We start from the raw sequence: 20,129 nt of genomic DNA on the forward strand, positions 1-20,129 counted from the left end.
CAGCCCCCAGAGTGCTGGGATTACAGGTGTGAGCCACTGAGCCCAGCCATCCTCATCTGTTAAAAGGAAAAATAAATTTATTTGTATTTTATTTTATTTTATTTTTTTATTATTTTTTTTTTGAGATGGAGTCTCGCTCTGTGGTCCAGGCTGGAGTGCAGTGGCCGGATCTCAGCTCACTGCAAGCTCCGCCTCCCGGGTTTATGCCATTCTCCTGCCTCAGCCTCCCGAGTAGCTGGGACTACAGGCGCCCGCCACCTCGCCTGGCTAGTTTTTTGTATTTTTTAGTAGAGATGGGGTTTCACCGTGTTAGCCAGGATGGTCTTGATCTCCTGACCTCATGATCCGCCCGTCTCGGCCTCCCAAAGTGCTGGGATTACAGGCTTGAACCACTGCGCCTGGCCATTTGTATTTTATTTTATAACCAAAAATTTGCTTTTTTCTTCCTTTGAAATGAACTCCTGTAGCAACTTGCTTTCATTTAGACAAGTGAAAAAAGCAAATCAGTCTTTTTCAGACTGAATAAAGCTTTCTATTTGCTCAGTCTTTCTAGAGGGACAAATTGGTGCACAACTATGTACAGCTACTAGATCATCAGATACCAAGACCAAACACATCAACAGTCCCCAAACAAGATGACTGCTAGACAACTTATGCATAGTTTTACTTCTTTTTTTTTGAGACGGAGTCTTGCTCTGTCCCCCAGGCTGGAGTGCAGTGACCGGATCTCAGCTCACTGCAAGCTCCGCCTCCCGGGTTCACGCCATTCTCCTGCCTCAGCCTCCCGAGTAGCTGGGACTACAGGCGCCCGCCACCTCGCCCGGCTAGTATTTTTTGTATTTTTTAGTAGAGATGGGGTTTCACCGTGTTAGCCAGGATGGTCTCGATCTCTTGACCTCGTGATTCGCCCGTCTCGGCCTCCCAAAGTGCTGGGATTACAGGCTTGAGCCACCGCGCCTGGCCATAGTTTTACTTCTTAACACAATGAACTGTGCTTCAAAATCAGAAGTGGTGGGGGGAAAGAACTCTACTAAAGTACTTCTTTGCCTATCTGTTACTAGGAAAAACATGTCACTCACAGATAATCTGCAGAACTCAACTAAAATACACCATTCCTATTTGCTAATGGGAAAAAAACATGTCACTAGTAGATAAACTTCGAGTGTTCCATTATTAGTGAGCTAAAATTTCTTAATCAAAACTCATATTCAGAATTCTTTGCAGGCTTTAAGAAGTCACATCATACACGTATCTCCAAGATTATACGTAAACCATGAGGTATGAGTGGGAAGGAGAAAGGTGAAATTAATGTTTAACAAGCACATAGTTTTAGTTTCACAAAATAAAGTTCTAGACATCTGTTGCAAAACAGTGTGAATATATGTAACACTAATGAACTGTATGCTTAAAAACGGTCGCTATGATTAAATTTAATGTTATGTGTTTTTTTTTTGCCACAATAATAAACACATAAATATCAAGAAAAAAAAACATAAAAGGTATGAGGCAGAATGATCAACACTAGGACAAGTTCAGTAAAACGACTGACCTCTAAAGAAAGAAAGGCATCCAGGCAAAAAGCCAAAATCCTAGAGGGGAAGAAAATCGGTGTCTTCAGACTTTTCAACAGAAACACTTTATGTCAGAAGACAAGTAGCATTTTAAGGTACTCAAAGAAAGAAAAGCCCCTGAACTCATCTGAGGAGTCTACTAAAGAATAAGCTTCCACCGGGCGCAGTGGCTCACGCCTGTAATCCCAGCACTTTGGGAGGCCGAGGCGGGCAGATCACGAGGTCAGGAGATCGAGACTGTCCTGGCGAACACGGTGTCTCTACTAAAAATACAAAAAACTAGCCGGGCGTGGTTACAGGCGCCTGTAGTCCCAGCTACTTGGGAGGCTGAGAGAGGAGAATGGCCTGAACCCCGGAGGCGGAGCTTGCAGTGAGCTGAGATCTGGCCACTGCACTCCAGCCTGGGCGACAGAGTGAGACTCCGTCTCAAAAAAAAAAAAAAAAAAAAAAGAATAAGCTTCCAGGCCAAGCCCAGAGGCTCATGCCTGCAATCCCAGTACTTTGGGAGGCCAAGGCAGGAGGATTGCTTGAGCCCAGAAGTTCAAGACCAGCCTGGGCAACATAGCGAGACCTCATCTCTACAATAAAAAATTTAAAAAGTTAGCCAGGCATGGTGGCAAGTGCTTGTGGTCCTAGATACTTGGGAAGCTAAGGTGGGAGGATAGCTGGAGATCAAGGCAGGAGTGAGCTATGATCACACCACTGGACTCCAGCCTGGGCAACAGAGTAAGACTGTCTCAAGAAAGGAAAAACAGGTCGGGCATGGTGGCTCACACCTGTAATCCCAGCACTTTGGGAGGCTGAGGTGGGCAGATCAACTGAGGTCAGGAGTTTGAGACCAGCCTGTACACCATGGTGAAACCTCATCTCTACTAAAAATACAAAAATTAGCCGGGAGTCGTGGCTTGTGCCTGTAGTTCCAGCTACTTGGGAGGCTGAGGCGGGAGAATCACTTGGACCCAGGAGGTGGAGGTTGCAGTGAGCCAAGATCGTGCCACAGCACTCTAGCCTGGATGTCAGAGCAAAACTCTGTCTCAAAAAAAAAAAAAAAAAAAACCAGAAAGAAAGAAAATACAGTACAGCTCTCAAAAAATAAAGGAAAAGGGGGATGGATAGCAGAGAAAAAGCAGAATATGTTTGCTGACAAACTTTAGGTGTAAGTGAGAGTCAAAGGAGATACTTCAAATGCTGGAGTAAAGAGGAGAGGTGAGTGAAGAGGTTACTAGTTATATCCGTATTATTCACAGTAGGAAACTAACAGACAATAATAATAATAACCTAACAGTAATATATAAAGATTAAATAAGGGTAGCCATTACAGAAAAATACAGACCTTCCTAAATCCAAAAAATACATCTTAAAAAAAGAGCAAACAAAACAGACTCCATAGTGAAAAACTATACGTTTTTATATATATTTATATACATAACATAAAACGGCCAGCCTTAAGCCAAACATATCAATCATATCAATAAACATAAATAGGCTTAATTTATATTATGCTACCACGCATGTAAGGAAGAGTGGCTATGAAGATATAAACATATCAATTAATATTTTTAAAACAAGCAATGTAAGGATAAATCATAATTTTAAAGCGCTTATCTATAGGAAGGAGGGAACGTAGAAGAAGGGACCAGACAGAAGGTAGATTTCTTTGAATACACATTGTTTTGTGTATCTACCACTGGAACTATGCAAACAATTTGCATAATTATAAAATTAAAATTTCTGTAAAGCAATCTCTAAAAATCAAACGTAAAGTGAAACAAATGAACCTAAGTGTATGTATAGTGGAATAACTACAGAAAGAGAAACTATTCCCAAGAACTTTAAAAGACTGGAATTTAACTGTACATCTCCACAGGAAAGAAAACTGCAAAAAAATATATCTCGCCAGGCGTGGTGGCTCAAGTCTGTAATCCCAGCACTTTGGGAGGCCGAGACAGGCAGATCACGAGGTCAGGAGATCGAGACCATCCTGGCTAACATGGTGAAACCCCGTCTCTACTAAAAAATACAAAAAAAGGCCGGGCGCGGTGGCTCAAGCCTGTAATCCCAGCACTTTGGGAGGCCGAGACGGGCGGATCACGAGGTCAGGAGATCGAGACCATCCTGGCTAACATGGTGAAACCCCGTCTCTACTAAAAAATACAAAAAACTAGCCGGGCGTGGTGGCGGGCGCTTGTAGTCCCAGCTACTCGGCAGGCTGAGGCAGGAGAATGGCGTAAACCCGGGAGGCGGAGCTTGCAGTAAGCTAAGATCCGGCCACTGCACTCCAGCCTGGGCGACAGAGCGAGACTCCGTCTCAAAAAAAAAAAAAAAAAAAATCTCAGTTTACAGTAATCATATTATTGGTGGCAGTATTTTCTTCTGAGAATGTGTCATTAAGCAGATGAGTAATTATGTGATATTTCAGTTTTATCATACCTAGTGTATTCAGAATCAGACAGAAAGTTAAAGAAAGCCAAGGTTAAATAAAAACCATACAGTCCTGAATTTGTATTAGAAATTTCAATAAAAATGCATGATGTGTATTTTATCTTTACAATGTTTCCTAACTCGGGCCACTGAAAAGGCCTAGAAACAAAGACCAACAAAGTAGGAGGGGTACCTCTAGCACCCAGCCTGTAATCTCCAAACGTCATTTCCCACTAACAGGAACAAGGGCTCTTTGGAGGCCACATTCCAAGTCTATGGCAGGAAATACACAAGATGGGACTAGAACATCTTGTCATACCAGATAAAAAGGACGCTCTCTAAACCTGCTAGGGTCATATCCAAGGGACTCAAGAGCTGACTTAAAGAGGTTCCCACAGAACAAAGATGGAATATATTAAACTTCATCAGGATAATAAGGGCAAGGCATAAAATAAGTGTAAGTCACTGAGTTCATAATGATATCTTAAAAAAAAAAAAAGGTTACCATTGAAGGATTGTAGCAAACCAATTCACTATTTTGGAAACTGGCAATTAAAGGGAAAGCCTCAAGCATTTATCTTGCCTTTCCTATATGAACTGCACCTCTGGGGCAGTGAATAATTAATAGAGGAGGGGAAGCTGGGTGCCATGGCTCACACCTGTAATCCCAGCACTTGGGAAGGCCTTGAGCCCAGAAGTTTGAGACCAGCTGAGGCAACGTGGCAAGACACTGGCTCTACAAAAATTTTTTTTTTTTTTTAGTTAGCTGGGCCAGGCGCAGTGGCTCACACCTGTAATCCCAGCACTTTTGGGAGGCAGAGGTGGGTGGATTATGAGGTCAGGCGTTTGAAACCAGCCTGGCCAACACGGTGAAGCCCCATCTCTACTAAAAATACAAAAATTAGCCAGGTGTAGTGGTGTGCGCCTGTAATCCCAGCTACTCAGGAGGCTGAGACAGGAGAATCACTTGAACTGGGGAGGCAGAGGTTGCAGTGAGCCAAGATCACGCCATTGTACTCCAACATGGGCAATAAAGTGAGACTCCATCTTAAAAAAAAAAAAAAAAATTGGCCGGCTTGGTGGCAAGGGTCTTGGTCCTAGCTGTTCAGGAGGCAGAGGCAGGAGAATTACTTAAACTCAGTAGGTCAAGGCTGCAGTGAACCGTGTTGGCACCACCGCACTCCAGCCTGGGCAACAGAGACCCTATTTCAAAAGAAAAAGAAAAGATAGATGAGGGAAAGTTTCTCTTTATAGAAATGTTCTAGCTAATAAACAAAGAAGGAATGATAGGATTAGAATGTAAGTCTTAATAAATTAATAAATCATTCATTACCAAACCTCTCCCCCACAAAAAAGACAACCAGATACATGCTAGTGACAGAAAATGCAACAAAGTAGTCTTACCAAAGTAAGTAGCTTCAAATTTTAAAGCTTAAAAAAAGAAAAGAACTTGATCAAGCCGCTGAACCCAACCACCAGCTTATAGGGAATAAAATAGAACATGATTAATGACAGTTCAGGGAGGTAACTGGCAAAACTCAGGCTGCAGAAAACTCAAACAAGACAAATGACCAGGTTTCCTCAATGAATACATTGTAAGGGGGGAAAGTATGGCAACAGAAAATCCAAAATATAGATTTTATTTTATTAAACCCTTTAATTTCCACATATTTTACTGTATACAATCAACAAAAACCAGGACTTTCTTGGTCTCAGCTATTGTTCATGTTCCTTCACTGGTTCTTCTAAAATAACTATAAGAAATAAAATACAAGGAAATAATAGATGTTCACATCATACGGGTTCACAGAAGTACTATTTATAATAATCAAAAGGTGCAAACAAATGTCGAACAACAGATGAATGGGTAAACAAAATGTGATATATAATGTGTCCAACATATGTCCATACAACGGAATATTATTCAGCCATAAAAAGAAGTGAAGTTCTGATACATGCTACAACATAACATGGATGAACCTCCAAAACATCATGCTGAGAGAAAGAAGCCAAACATAAAAGGTCACATACTGTAGTATGATTCCATGTATATGAAATATCCAGATAGGTAAATCCACAGAGAGAGAAACTGGACTGGTGATTGCCAGAGGATGGGGGCAGGGGAAAGTGGGGACAAACTGTTTAATTGGTTTTATTTTGAGGTGATAAAAATGTTACAGAGGCCTGGTGCAGTAGCTCACATCTGTAATCCCAGCACTTTGGGAGGCTGAGGCGGGCAGATCACTTAAGGTCAGGAGTTCAAGACCAGTCTGGCCAACATGGAGAAACCCTGTCTCTACTAAAAATACAAAAATTAGCCGGGTATAGTGGTGCATGCCTGTAATCCCAGCTACTTGGGAGGCTGAGGCACAAGAACAGCTTGAACCTGGGAGACAAAGGTTACCATGAGCCGAGATTGCGCCATTGCACTCCAGCCTGAGCAGCAAGAGCTAACCTCCATCTCAAAAAAAAAAAAAAAAAAAAAAAGAGGTAGTGTCAGGTCCCCAGATTCAGCTATATTCATTCCAGAACCTGTGCTCTTAACCATTATACTGTATTCCCATTGAATGTCCAGATTTAATTAACTGTTTCCCTACTGATAAACATTCTCTTTACAGTTTATGTTGCTTCCTGTTTTTTACAAATGGAATTCATAGATGTAGACTTTGTGGGTGTTTTTTCTAAAAAGAAATTTAAAAAAAAATTTATTGAATATTCCATTCCCCCCACTAATTTAAATTCTATTCTTATCATGCTAAATATACTTAGATCTGGACTCTTCTATTCTGAACCAGTACAACATAGTCTTAACAATGGTAGCTTCACAGCATTTAGAGAAAGACACACATCAATGCATCTAAACCCTTGTGTTCTTGTGCCTCAGCCTCCCAAGTAGCTGGGATTACAGGCATGCATCACATCCCAACCCCAATCCTGTATCCTTCTTCCTTCTTTGTGGCGCTCTCTCAAAACCCTTATGCATTACAAAAGTTTCAACACCTAACAACTTCCCCGTATTTCTATCCATACTTTCTTCCAGTCTCAAGGAGACATTCCTCCTTTCCAAGGTTAACTTCTTCACCTGAGTTCTCATTCCCAGCTGCCTCTACCTCACCTGAGACGACATCCGTAACCATCCTTCTGGTTTAACACTTGTGTTCCTCTCTCTCCACTGGCTTCTTACTTACCTCATCCTACAAGCATGTACTGGTCTCCCCAACTTAAATAACAAATACCAAAAAAGTTCCATCTGCCATGGCTTAATAACCAGTCACTCGGGCCAGGCACAGTGGCTCACACCTGTAATCCCAGCACTTTGGGAGGCTGAGGCAGGTGGATCACCTGAGGTCAGGAGTTCAAGACCAGCCTGGGCCAGCATGGTGAAATCCCATCTCTACTAAAATACAAACTTAGCTGGGCGTGGTGGCGGGTGCCTGTAATCCCAGCTACTCGGGAGGCTGAGGCAGGAGGAGAATCGCCTGAATCTGGGAGGCAGAGGTTGCAGTAAGTTGAGACTGTGCCATTGGATTCCAGCCTGGGCAACAGAGTGAGACTCCATTTCAAAATAATAATAATAACAATAATACAAAAAAAAAAACAACACTCACTGACCCACCCAACCACTCATCCGTCCACCGATTCATCCTGTCCCTTCACACCACACATCCAATAATTCCTCAAATTTTCACAATAGTTTCCACCCCTCTACTGAAACTGTTCTCTGGAACACCAACCAAACTAAGTCTTGTCTCACACTGCATTTACCTCTGCAGAATTCAACACTCATTTCTGAGGTTCTCTTTCCTCAAAACCCCGGATAGTTTGTGTCTCTTCTGCCTCTCACTTGTTTCACTTTTCACCATAAACATGGACATATCTTAAGGGTTCAGCCCTCTCCTCTTCCTTCACACTTTCTCTCTTCTTCACAGAATCGAAGCAAAGGTTTTGACTTACAAGAGAGCTAGATTTTATCCTGATGCTGCTGACTATCAGCTTTGTGCCCTAGGACAAACTATTTAAACTTTTTGAGCTTTGGTTTATTTGTAAAATAGAGATGATAATACTTTTTTCAACAGATTATCGTTGAGATCAAGTAAGATCAAATGTGTATAGAAGCTGGCTAAGCCCAGTGGGCAACTGATAAATTTTGGCTTCTCTCTTCCCATACTCAACTCCCAAACCTTTGTCTCTGATCCTCAGCATTTCAGTCCAGATCTTCAATCATCTGCTATATCTTTTCATCCAGATAGCCCATCTTTGCCTCAAACTCAATAATCTTTTCTTCTGAAAGGAGGAGGAATCAAGAGCACTTTATCTGAAGAGCTGGCACCAGAACTCCTCTTAGGGAAGGCACTATCTTTTTGGAGGATATACCTTAATGAGCTACTTAGAATAGAGATCAGCACACTAAGGGTATGTACGGGTGCTTTTGTTGCTTCTTGATGGAACCTAAACTGCTTGTAATTTGTTTTTCTTCTAAGACGTAAGAATGAAGAGTCAAAAAAAAAAAAAAAAAAAAAGGAAAGAGGAAGGAGACATTAGGACAAAGAAAGGCAGGGGTTGGAGAACTTAAAGAATCAGTAAAACTCTCAAGTACAGTTTAGGGTAACGACGCTTATGATTCCTCTGGAGTTGTTTGCATTTCTGTAACGTACACCCCAACTCGTCATTCCCCACAAATCATTAGTACAATCTATATTTTGAATAGATCATGTGAATGGAATTTTCTGGAGAAATTGAAGAATGGACTGATGTCACATCTGTAATGGGGCAAAGGCAGCAAACTGGATCACAGGAGTCAAAATGATCATAACGTGAGTCCCTTGGGAATCCACAGAACCCTTCCATGGGGCATTAGAATCCTCTGTTCTGTGGTTTTGGGAAATTAGTGGGTTTTTGTCTAATTTCCCCAGATCTTGAGGCAAAGTAAAGCAACCAGCCAACATTTAGGACTCACTTCAAAAGCAGTTTCTGCTCCACAATTCCAATTTCTGTCAATGGTATCTCACTTCTCTGGTCACCCAGGCTAAAAACGTCAGTCATCAAAGAAACAAAAACATTGAACATGTGCTCTATGCAAAGCATCCTGGGTCAAGACTTTAGCCCTTTCCAAGTTCAATTACAGTAGGTTATCTTGTAAGAGTCTCCTACCAAATCTCTATGCTTTCAGTCTCTCCTCCTAATCATTCACATTTCTTAAAAAGAGATATTTAGCCCGGCATGGTGGCTCACACCTATAATCCCAGCATTTTGAGAGGCTGAGGTGGGTGGATACGAGGTCAGGAGTTCGAGACCAGCATGACCAACATGGTGAAACCCCATCTCTACTAAAAATACAAGAAAAAGAAAAAAGAAAAAAAAAAAATAGCCAGGCATGGCAGCGGGTGCCTGTAGTCCCAGCTACTCAGGAGGCTGAGGCAGGAGAATGGAGTGAACCCAGGAGGCGGAGCTTGCAAAGTGAGCTGAGATCACGCCATTGCACTCTAGCCTGGGCGATAAAGCGAGACTCTGTCTCAAAAAAAAAAAAAAAAAAAAAGATTTTTTTTCTTTTTTAAAGTTAGGGTCTCACTCTGTCACCCAGGCTGGAGTGCAGTGACCAGATCATAGCTCACTGCAGCCTTGACCTCCTGGGCTGAGGCGATCCTCTTGTTTCTGCCTTCTGAGTAGCTGGGACTACAGGTGCCCACCACCATGCCTGGCTAATTTTTAAAATTTTTTGTAGAGATGAGATCTCACCATGTTGACTGGGCTGGTCTCAAACTCCCAACCTCAGGTGATCTTCCGGCTTTGACCTCCCAAAGTGGAAGGACCGCTTGAGCCCAGGAGTATAAGATCAGCCTGGGTAACACAGTGAGACCCCATCTCCATTTATTTAAAAAAGAAAAAAAAAGCCTACGTTCAATGCCTTTTGCTACCAAGAACCCCACCCTTTCAGTTATCAAGCTCTTGCATTCATTTTATCCAAAAGGCATAAACCCCTCTGTGCTGTTATGTTTAAGAGGTTTATTGAAGTATAATAAACATGGTGTAAAATCCATCCGCTGAACAATTCAATGATTTTGGCAACTATCATCACAATCCAGCGGAAAACATTTCCATCACCCCAAAATGTTCCATCATGCCCATTTACAATTAATTCCTATTCTTATTACCAGCCTTAGGCAAACACTATTCTGCTATCTCTATAAATGTGCTTCTTCTAGCCATTTCATATAAACAAACTCATACGATATATAGTCTTGCATCTGGTTTCTTTCCCTTAGCATAATATTTTTGAAGTTAAAACATGTTGTGTAGCATGTATCAGTAGTTCATCCTTTTAAATTAGTGAATATGGCCAGCCGTGTTGTCTCATGCCTGTAATTCCTGCACTTTGGGAGGCCGAGGCTGGAGGATGGCTCAAGACTAAGAGTTCAAGACCAGCCTGGGCAACAGAGTGGGACCCCATCTTTACAAAACATAAATTTAAAAAATTAGCTGGGAGTGGTGGCATGTGCCTGTAAGTCCCAGCTACTTGGGAGACTGAGGCTGGAGGAGTGCCTGAACCCAGGAGGTCAATGCTGCAGGGAGTTATGATCACACCACTGCACTCCAGCCTGGGTACGAGAGCAAGACCCTGTGTCTAAAGCAAAAACAAACAAAAAACTAAATTGCTGAGCAGTGTTTCATCATATGACTGTACCATGAAATAAACAATGGATTTTGTTTATCCATTCACCAGCTGATGTACACTTGGATTATTTCCAGTTTCTTGGCTATTATGAGCAATGCTGCTAAGAACATCTGCATCCATGTCTTTGAGTGTACATATGTTTTCATTTTTTGGACAGATTCATAGGAGTGGAACTGCTGAATCATAAGGCAAATTTATGTTCCACTGTTTAAGACATTGCCCAACTTTCCAAAGCGGCTGTACTATTTTACATTTCCCACAGCACTTCATGAAGATTCCAATTTCTCTGCATTTTCAACATTTGACATTGTCTGCCTTTTCTATTTTAGTTATCCTAACCCTAATAGGTGTGAAATGGTATCTCATTGCAGTTTTAATTGTATTTCCCTAATGGCTGCTGCTGTTGAGCATCTTTCCACATGTTCATCAGCCATTCCTACATCTTTTTCAGTGAAATATCTATTCAAATCTTGCACTTTTCTGTTTTTTTTTTTTTTTGAGACAGAGTCTTGCTCTGTCACCCAAGCTGGAGTGCAGTGGCCCAGTCTCCACTCACTGCAACCTCTGCCTCCTGGGTTTAAGCAATTCTCCTGTCTCAGCCTCCCGAGCAGCTGCGACTACAGGCACCGGCCACCACGCTCAACTAATTTTTTCTATTTTTAGTAGAGACAGGGTAATTGTGTTAGCCAGGATGGTCTTAATCTCCCAACCTCATGATCCGCCTGCCTCAGCCTCCCAAAGTGCTGGGATTACAGGTGTGAGGCACAGCGCCTGGCCTCTTGCACATTTTTTAATTGGGTGGTTTGTCACCATAATATTGAGTTGTAAGAGTTCTTAATATTGATACACATCCTTTACGTGATTTGCAAATATTTTCTTTCAGAAAGTGGCTTGTCTTCTCGACTTTTTACTGTCTTTGGAGGTGGTAATGTTTTTAATTTCGAAGAAATCCAATTATTATTTTTTATTTGTATGGATTTTGCTTTTGGTGTCCTAAGAACTCTTTGCCCAATCCAAATCAAATAAAATTTTTCTCCTATGTCTTCTTCTAGGAGTTTCATCGTTTTCACTTTGCATTTAGGCCTATGATGCATTTTTATTTTTATTTTTTTGCTAGTGCAGGTTCTCAATCTGTCACCCAGGCTGAAGCACAGTGGCACAATCGTAGCTCACTGCAGCCTTGAACTCCTAGGCACAAGCAATCCTCTGCCTCAGCCTCCCGAGTAGCTGATATCATGCCACCATGCCCAGCTAATTTAGAAAAGAATTTTTTTATAGAGACAGGGTCTCACTCTGTTGCCCAGGCTGGTCTTGAACTCCAGGCTCAAGCCATCCTTCAGCCTTGGCCTACCAAAGTGCTGGGATTACAGGCATGAGCCGCCATACCTGGCCCCATTTTGAAAATAGCTTTGTGGAGATACAATTTATATACCACAGAATTCACCTATTTAGTGTGTACAATCCAATGGTTTTTAGTATATTGACCGTGTTATACAGCTATTCACCACTATCTAATTTTAGAACACTGCCATTACCCCCAAAAGAAATCCATTAGCAGTCACAGCTTATTTCTCCCACTCCCCAGCCGCTGGCAGCTGCAGGCGCAGCCACTGCGCCACTGCCACTAATCTACTTTCTGTCTCTGTGGATTTGCCTCTTCTGGGCATTTCTTGTAAACAAGATGATTCAATAGATTGCCTTTTGCACCTGGCTTCTTTCACTGAGTATAACATTTTCAAGGTTCATCGAGGTTGTAGCACATATCAAATCTTCATTTCTTTTTATTGCCAAATAATATTCTATTGTGCAGACCTACCATATTTTATTTATCAGTAGTTATTTTCATCAGTTGATGAACATTTGGGTTATTCCCACCTTTTAGCTATTATGAGTAATTCATGTGCAACTTTTTATGTGAATGTATTTTCTTCATTTTTCTTGGGCGTATACCTAGGAGTAGAACTGCTGAGTCATCTAGTAACTAACCATCTGAGAAACTGTCAAACCGTTTTCCAAAGTGGCTGCCCCATTTTACATTCACAGCGGTTGGGTATGAGGGTTTCGATCTCTCCATATCCTTACCAGTACCTGTCATTATCATTTTTGAAAATTATAGCCATCCTAATGGGTATGAAGTGGTATCTAATTGTAGTTTTGATTTGTATTTCCTTGAAAGTTAATAATGATCATCTCTTCATGTGCTTATTGTCCACTGTATATCTTTTTTGGAGAAATGTCTATTCAAGTGCTGTGACCATTTTTAATTGGTCACCTGCCTCGGCCTCCCAAAATGCTGGGATTACAGGTGTGAGCCACCACACCCAACCATAAGTTACGTATTTTTAAGTGTATGGTTTCAAATCTAATATTAAATTGATACTCCTAAAGCTGAGAGAAACTTACATAAAAACTTTAATTGGGTTGTCTTTTTATTATTGAGCATAAGAGTTCCTTACATATTCTAGACACAAATTCTTGTCATACCTATGATTTATAAATATCTTCTCCCATTCTCTGGGTTCTCTTTTAACTCTATAATCCATTTTGAGTTAATATTGGTGATGTAAAGAATAGGTCTGAGTTCATTTTCTTTTTTGCTCATCCCAGCATATTTGTTGAAACCACTATCTTTTCCCCACTGAATTGTCTCGGTCCTTCTGTCAAAATCAACTGAAAATAAATGTAAGGATTTCTGGTTCATAACTCTGTTCCATTGATCTATATGCTCTTAGTTGTGCCAATACCACACTACCTTGATCACTCTGGCATTATAGTAATTATACGCATAGTAACTTTTAAAATAGGGTAGTGATAGTCCTCCAACTTTGTTCTTTTTCTAAACTGTTTTGGATATTTTAGTTAAAGTGTTAAACTGTGCCAACCAAATAATTCCTTATTTTGTAGTAAGTTACTTTTTTTTTTTTTTTTTTTTTTTTTTTTGAGACAGAGTCTCGCTCTATTGCCCAGGCTGGAGTGCAGTGGCGCAATCTCGGCTCACTGCAAGTTCCACCTCCCGGGTTCACGTCATTCTCCTGCCTCAGCCTCCTGAGTAGCTAGGACTACAGGCTCCTGTCACCATGCTGGCTAATTTTTTTGTATTTTTAGTAGAGACAGGGTTTCACCATGTTAGCCAGGATGATCTTGATCTCCTGACCTCGTGATCCACCTGCCTCGGCCTCCCAAAATGCTGGGATTACAGGTGTGAGCCACCACACCCAACCATAAGTTACGTATTTTTAAGTGTATGGTTTCAAATCTAATATTAAATTGATACTCCTAAAGCTGAGAGAAACTTACATAAAAACTTTTATAGTTATTTGACAAAGACTTATTACCCATGCCTTTAAAAACTGTTCTTGCAGCCGGGCATGGTGGCTCAAGCCTGTAATCCCAGCACTTTGGGAGGCCGAGACGGGCGGATCACGAGGTCAGGAGATCGAGACCATCCTGGCTAACACGGTGAAACCCCGTCTCTACTAAAAAATACAAAAAAAAACTAGCCGGGCGAGGTGGCGGGCACCTGTAGTCCCAGCTACTCGGGAGGCTGAGGCAGGAGAATGGCGTGAACCCAGGAGGCAGAGCTTGCAGTAAGCCGAGATCGTGCCACTGCACTCCAGCCTGGGCCACAGAGACTGTGTCTCAAAAAAAAAAAGAAAAAAAAAAAACTGTTCTTGCAATAGGAAAGACCCATTTGACCAAAATATATGTACTCTAAAATAATGCTGGAGAATGATGATGTAGACAGATGTGATACATCTACAGCTGGGTGCAGTAGATCACTCCTGTAATCCCAGCGCTTTGGGACCCTGAGGTGGAAGGACTGCTTGAGACCAGGAGTTCAAGACCAGCCTGGGGAACATAGTGAGATACTGTCTCTACAAGAACTTTAAACATTAGCCAGGCATGGTGGTATATGCCTGTAATCCCAGCTACTGAGGAGGCTGAGGCAGGAAGATCACTCGAGCCCAGGAGCTTGAGGTTATAGTGAGCTTTGATAACACCACTGCACTCCAGCCTGGGTGCCAGAGTGAGATGCTGTCTCTAAAAATAATTTAATTTTTAAAAATCTACGATCAGTTGACTTTAAGTAAAGGAGATTATCCTTGATTGTGTGGGTGGGTCTCATCTTGTCAGTTGAAGGCCTTAAAAGCAAAAACCCAGGTTTAACCAAGCTAGCTGGTCAGGACTCTGATTACTATTCTGAATTTTTGTAGTAGGTTTACTTCTTAAAGACTTCAGCAAAACAAATTATTCCTATTTTCCAACTTGCCCAAATATGTGGAGGGAAACAAACTAGATTTATGAGGTACTGGTTTCTATAAATCAAATTATCTTTATAGTATGCCTGTTTCTTCCTGGATAGAGAAAACAGGCTTTTATCAATGTGGACTTTTACCAAGGTGGATACTTCTGTCAAAAGATGAGCTTTCATAAAAGCAACCATCTCCACAAAGTCGTACCTTTCTTTGCTAAACAAATGATCTTGGGCTTTTAAAGATGCAAAGATCTTAGAGAAGGATATATGACCTCTAACTCAAAAATTACAAAAGTACATCCGAATGGAGTAGAATCATGCTCTAAATTGCTTTCTATGCTAATATAGAAATGCTATACAGAAACTCCCACCATACTTTCTATTACTTAAATGATTAATATTCACACAATTATTAATAAATCTAAAAATCACCTAATGCATGACATTATTCATTTTTGCACTGTTTGCAATAGTAAGATACTGAAGAAACAACTCACAGATGTTTATCAATAGGAGACTATGTAAAAAAAAAAAAAGATGGCATATGCATACAGAAGAATACTATATAGTTGTTAAAAAGCACAGAGAAACTTGTCAAATATGAGACAATATAAAAAGATCTCCAATATCTCTGAAAGCATACAGAGCAAGGTATAGAACAGTCTAATAGCATGCTATGCTTGCATTTACACAAGAAACTCTAAAAGAATTCCAAAGAAACCAAAAGTGGTTACATGGGATGGGAGGTTTAGAGGGAGGCAGGAGAACCAGGTGGATGGACAACAGCGGGGAGAACAAGGCTTTCACGGTATGTGTTTTCATTCTTTTAAATTTTGAACCATGTGACCATATTACCTATTCAAAAATAAATAATTCCAAATAATTTAGGCTATTTATTTCTATCTACCTCTATTTAAGGATAGAAAAAAGCTACAAACCCAAGTCTCAATCAGCCATTCTTGATAGGATTTAAATGTTTCTATTTCAATGTGCATACAAAACTAAGAAGTTCCATTAAAAATACTAAGTAAAAAGCAATTTCGGCTGGACACTGTGACCATCATTACAAGGACAGATGATGGTGTTTCTTTCTGAAACAACTGTTCCACAGGCAGTGCAGTTCTAGCCGCTTTCCAGTGAGCCAGACAGTGGACTCAACGCCCAAACTACAAGGTATGTCATCTGGATAAAGCTGACTCTGCTACTTGCTTTGTTCCACTACTAGTACTCAGAATAAGGAGACTTCTCAAAATCAACCCAGGCTGATTCCTCTACAGGGACTTCAGTTATGACACGAAATAGCCTTCATTCCATAATCATGGAATGATTGTTTTAAGTCTTGTTTTTTGAGTACAAGTTCAAAACCCAATTCCTTGAGAGGTAGAGGCAGATGGTATAGTATGAAGAACACTAACTGCCTGAGAGACCCTGGCCATACCAATTCATTTCTCTGGGTCTCCATTTTCTTATCAGTGAAATGAATGGGAGGCCAAGGCGGAAGGATTGCTTGAGACCAGGAGTTCAAGACCAGCCTGGGAAACATAGTGAGATACTGCCTCTACAAAAAATTTGCCTGGGCATGGTAGCTCATGCCTGTAATCCCAGCACTTTGGGAGGCTGAGGCAGGTGGATCACCTGAGGTCAGGAGTTCAAGACCAGCCTGGCCAATAGGGTGAAACCCCATCTCTACTAAAAATATAAACAATTAGCCGGTGTAGTGGCGAGCACCTGTAATCCCAGCTACTTGGGAGACTGAGGCAGGAGAATTGCTCGAACCCTAGAGGCAGAGGTTGCAGTGAGCCAAGATCGCTCCACTTCATTCCAGCCTGGGTATGACAGAGGGAGACTCTGACACACACACACACACACAATTAAACATTAGCTAGGCATGGTGGTCATGGCCAAACTCTCTTGAAGGTTCCTGTCAGGACTAACACTGTAATCCCACAAAGAGCCAGGTCAATTCAAAGATCAGAAGAAAGGCGATGCCTCTATCTACAGCATGTATGTAAGCTCACGTAAGGTTTCAAATACACAAAGGTTTACTGACAGAGACATGGATGTTCTGATCCTATTTTCTGTGTTTTAGCGTCAACATAAATAATTTGGTCCACTTGCTGTAAAGACTTCTCTCATGGATAACTTCTGATTTAACATGAATTACAGTTTTACAGTTAAATTGTTAAAAGATTGGTAGAGTGGAGATGATTTAAGACAAAGTGTTGAGTGTGCTAATTAACAAAATTTTGGTTTGGTCTATTATCTTTTTATTATCATCACCCAAGATTCATACTTGTACAAATATGCTTTGGGGAACAGCGTTCCAGAGGTTTACCTACGTTAAGTTCCACATGTGAAGGAGCGGTGAATACTTTCCTGAGGCAGCAAACACTATTGGAAATTCCAAGCTCAGCAAAGTATGCTCCATATTCTGATCAATAAAAGCCATGTGGTTTAAGAAAAACAGAGCCCACAAATACTGCTGCATATTTTTGTCTATTTTAAAAAGTTTTCCTCATGCCACCCTAAGAATATTTTTGTCTATTAAAAAACAAAATCTATGCCTTGTTTAGCAGTGATTTTATGTAGTCATCATCAGTCAGAGCTTGATTAAAATACTAATGACCCACAGCTTTATCTCAGATCTTTCTAAAACAATTATTACATTAATCTTTGCAAGGAATCATTCTTTGGCACAAAAGCAGTGAGAAACACAGCTCTGGCAGACACTCTGCGGGGATGCGGGCAGGTTCATCGTCTGGCCCCTGCTTTCACCTGGCAGACACCGGACACACTGCTGAGAAACCAGCTCATCTCATTAGTATGTCTCTATTCTACCAAAAAGAGACGAGGCTCTGCTCCAATTCTGACACCTTATTCCGAGATCACCAAAATCTTCATCAGGTCCTAAGCCAGAGAGAATGTGGCAGCCATTCATCCCCATACGTCTTGAGAATAAAATTAAAAGTAATTAATTAAAGTAAAATTACTTGCAATTAAAAGTAAACACCAGCTAGGTCATGCAATTCACACTGGCCGATGCTCACATAACTGAACTACCTTCCTGTGATTCTCTGTTTTGCTGTCAAAATCCTCCTCCACCTCCAATGCTGATACCACAACCCAGAGGCTGGAGACATTTATCTTTTTAAGTGAAGGGATGATTCTAATAACAAACATAATACTTCCATACGTTTCCAATACCTCTGCTCTGTCCCAGAGCTGGTCCCACTCCAAAACCCAGGCTTGCCACTACGCTAGCAAAGGGGCAATCCGAGCGACTCTGATACTCAGGTTACCAAACATTACTGTTACTTTTTTTTCCCCCGCTTCTGACAGCCTCTGCAAAAGCACCCGCACTCCAAATACATGTTTGGCTTCCATCCTCCAGCAAGCAATGGAAGCTTTTCCAGGAGAAACCTAATTCTAACCTTTCCAGAGGCCCGGAGACGGCAGCGCAAGGATAGCACCTGGCGCAGATACCTGTTTGGGATGCCGAGGTCGCCTCCCCCGCGGCCCTCGGACCCCGCGAGGCAAGCGGGCTGTGGGCCGGGCCGGCCGGGTCCGTGCGGGGCGCTGACCTCGCCTGCGACGCCGCAGCCCCGCTCCCCAGGAGCCGCAGTCCCTGCGGGCACGCGTCCCCGTCACGGGGCCCATTACAATGGAGGCCACTCCCGTCCTCCGGTGGAGGGGCTCGGTGCCCTCGGTGACCCTGCCAGGGCCCGCAGGACGCCCCCTGAGCTAATTCGCCCGGGGCGGGGGAAATCTTGGCCTTCTCGAAGACCTCTCTCGCTCGAAGACCGTTTTGGAGCGGCCGCGACCACTGGGTCCCAGAAGACCCGCAGGGCCCTTTCAGGCCGTCCCGACCCGGACCCCTGCCCCTGCCCATGCCCCTCTCCCTCCTCGCGGCTGCGGCGCCCGCCCGCCCTCACCGGACTTGGGCGGGTAGCGGTACACGGAATTGGACGGGATGTCCACCTCCTCCACGCCCGCGTGCTGCCGGCTCGTCAGGGCCCCCATGGCCGCGGCCGCTGCAGCTGCAGCCCCGGCCCGGCCCCGGTGCCCGCGCCGCCCTCCGCGCCTCACCGCGGCCGCCCGCCCCGCGCCCGGTGCGGGGGCCGACTGCCCGCCGCGGCCGGCTCAGCTGCGGCGCTGCGGCTCTGGTGGCGGGGAGCCCCCGGCGCGCCGCGCACCATCCTCCGCCGGGCACAGCGGCAGCGCCTCTACCGAGGGGGCTGCGGGGCTGGGCCGGGGGCGCCTCAGCTGCCTCAGGCCGCGTGATGTCAGCGGCGGCTCCGCGCGGGGACCGCCGCGGCCCCAGCCAATGGCGAGGCGGGGCGGGAGCGCCAGCGCCGGAGCAGCCAATGAGCGCGGGGCTGCAGCAGGAGCCGGCGGCGCGTGCCTCGCGCGGGGAGCCGCGGCTGGACTCTGCGCGCGGAGACGGGGCCCAGGGGCTCGCGGCGGGGGCGGGGCGCAGTCGGGGGCTCGTGGCAGGGCGGGACCGGCCGGAGCGGGGACCCCGCGAGGCTAGCGCTGCGCCTGGCCGGGATGCGTCTGTTTATCCGGCTCGGATTACCTTGCAGGGAGCCGCCCCCTCCCGCGGTCCGCGAGGCCTGGCCGGGAGTTCGCTCGCCATTGTCCAGGGCGTCCCAAAGCGGGCGGTCCCCGCTCCGCAGCTCCCGCGCCTGGAGGAGGCCTTTCCAGCCCCACCCCTCAGCATCTGCAGGCGGCGGTCGTCGGAAACCTCATGCAGTGGGGGCTAAGAGAGGGGTCCCACGATGTGTTCGCATCTCTCCTGCCCCATATTAATGCTGGTGACCGGCTAGGAAGATGCCGCCTCCCTCTCACGTGCGTCTGTTCAAAACGCTCCCAACTCTATACGTGCTGTTTATGGCTCCTTGTAGCCCTAAAGTTAGGAGAACATCGACTCAGGATAAGATCAAGACATTCAGCCTCCGTCTGTATCTTGGAAACAGCACCCTGGAAACTTTGGAAAGGCCTGAGTGCCAAGAGAGTCGACGCAGGCGAAAGCGAACCGAGCCAGGCAGAACCGGGGGCTCCTCTTGATAAAAACACACACAACAGTGGGAAGCTTGGGCCAGCGGAAGACGTCATTCCATTGCTTAATTACAGACATTTGTGTTTTAAACCTTCTATTTTCTCTGTGGGTCTGGTGTTTTTTTCCTGAGAGAGTGGACTGATCAGCGAA

The 20,129-nt window shown here is 43.7% G+C and overlaps 1 protein-coding gene across 3 annotated transcripts in view; it reads right to left on the bottom strand.

Moving 5' to 3' along the window:
- Positions 1 to 19,155, bottom strand: part of RNF157 (ring finger protein 157) — a 97,995-nt gene extending 78,840 nt beyond the window's left edge. For 2 of the 3 annotated variants that reach the window (XM_030923402.1, XM_030923400.1), the window contains exon 1: positions 18,853 to 19,155. In XM_030923402.1, coding sequence (XP_030779262.1) covers positions 18,853 to 18,940 — 88 coding nt within the window. In that variant the 5' untranslated portion in view covers positions 18,941 to 19,155. The remainder of the gene's footprint in view (positions 1 to 18,852) is intronic. The other variant, XM_030923401.1, reaches the window with a different exon arrangement.
- Positions 19,156 to 20,129: the final 974 nt, after the last annotated feature.

Source organism: Rhinopithecus roxellana, chromosome 19, assembly GCF_007565055.1.
Source record: "Rhinopithecus roxellana isolate Shanxi Qingling chromosome 19, ASM756505v1, whole genome shotgun sequence".
Classification (NCBI taxonomy): domain Eukaryota; kingdom Metazoa; phylum Chordata; class Mammalia; order Primates; family Cercopithecidae; genus Rhinopithecus; species Rhinopithecus roxellana.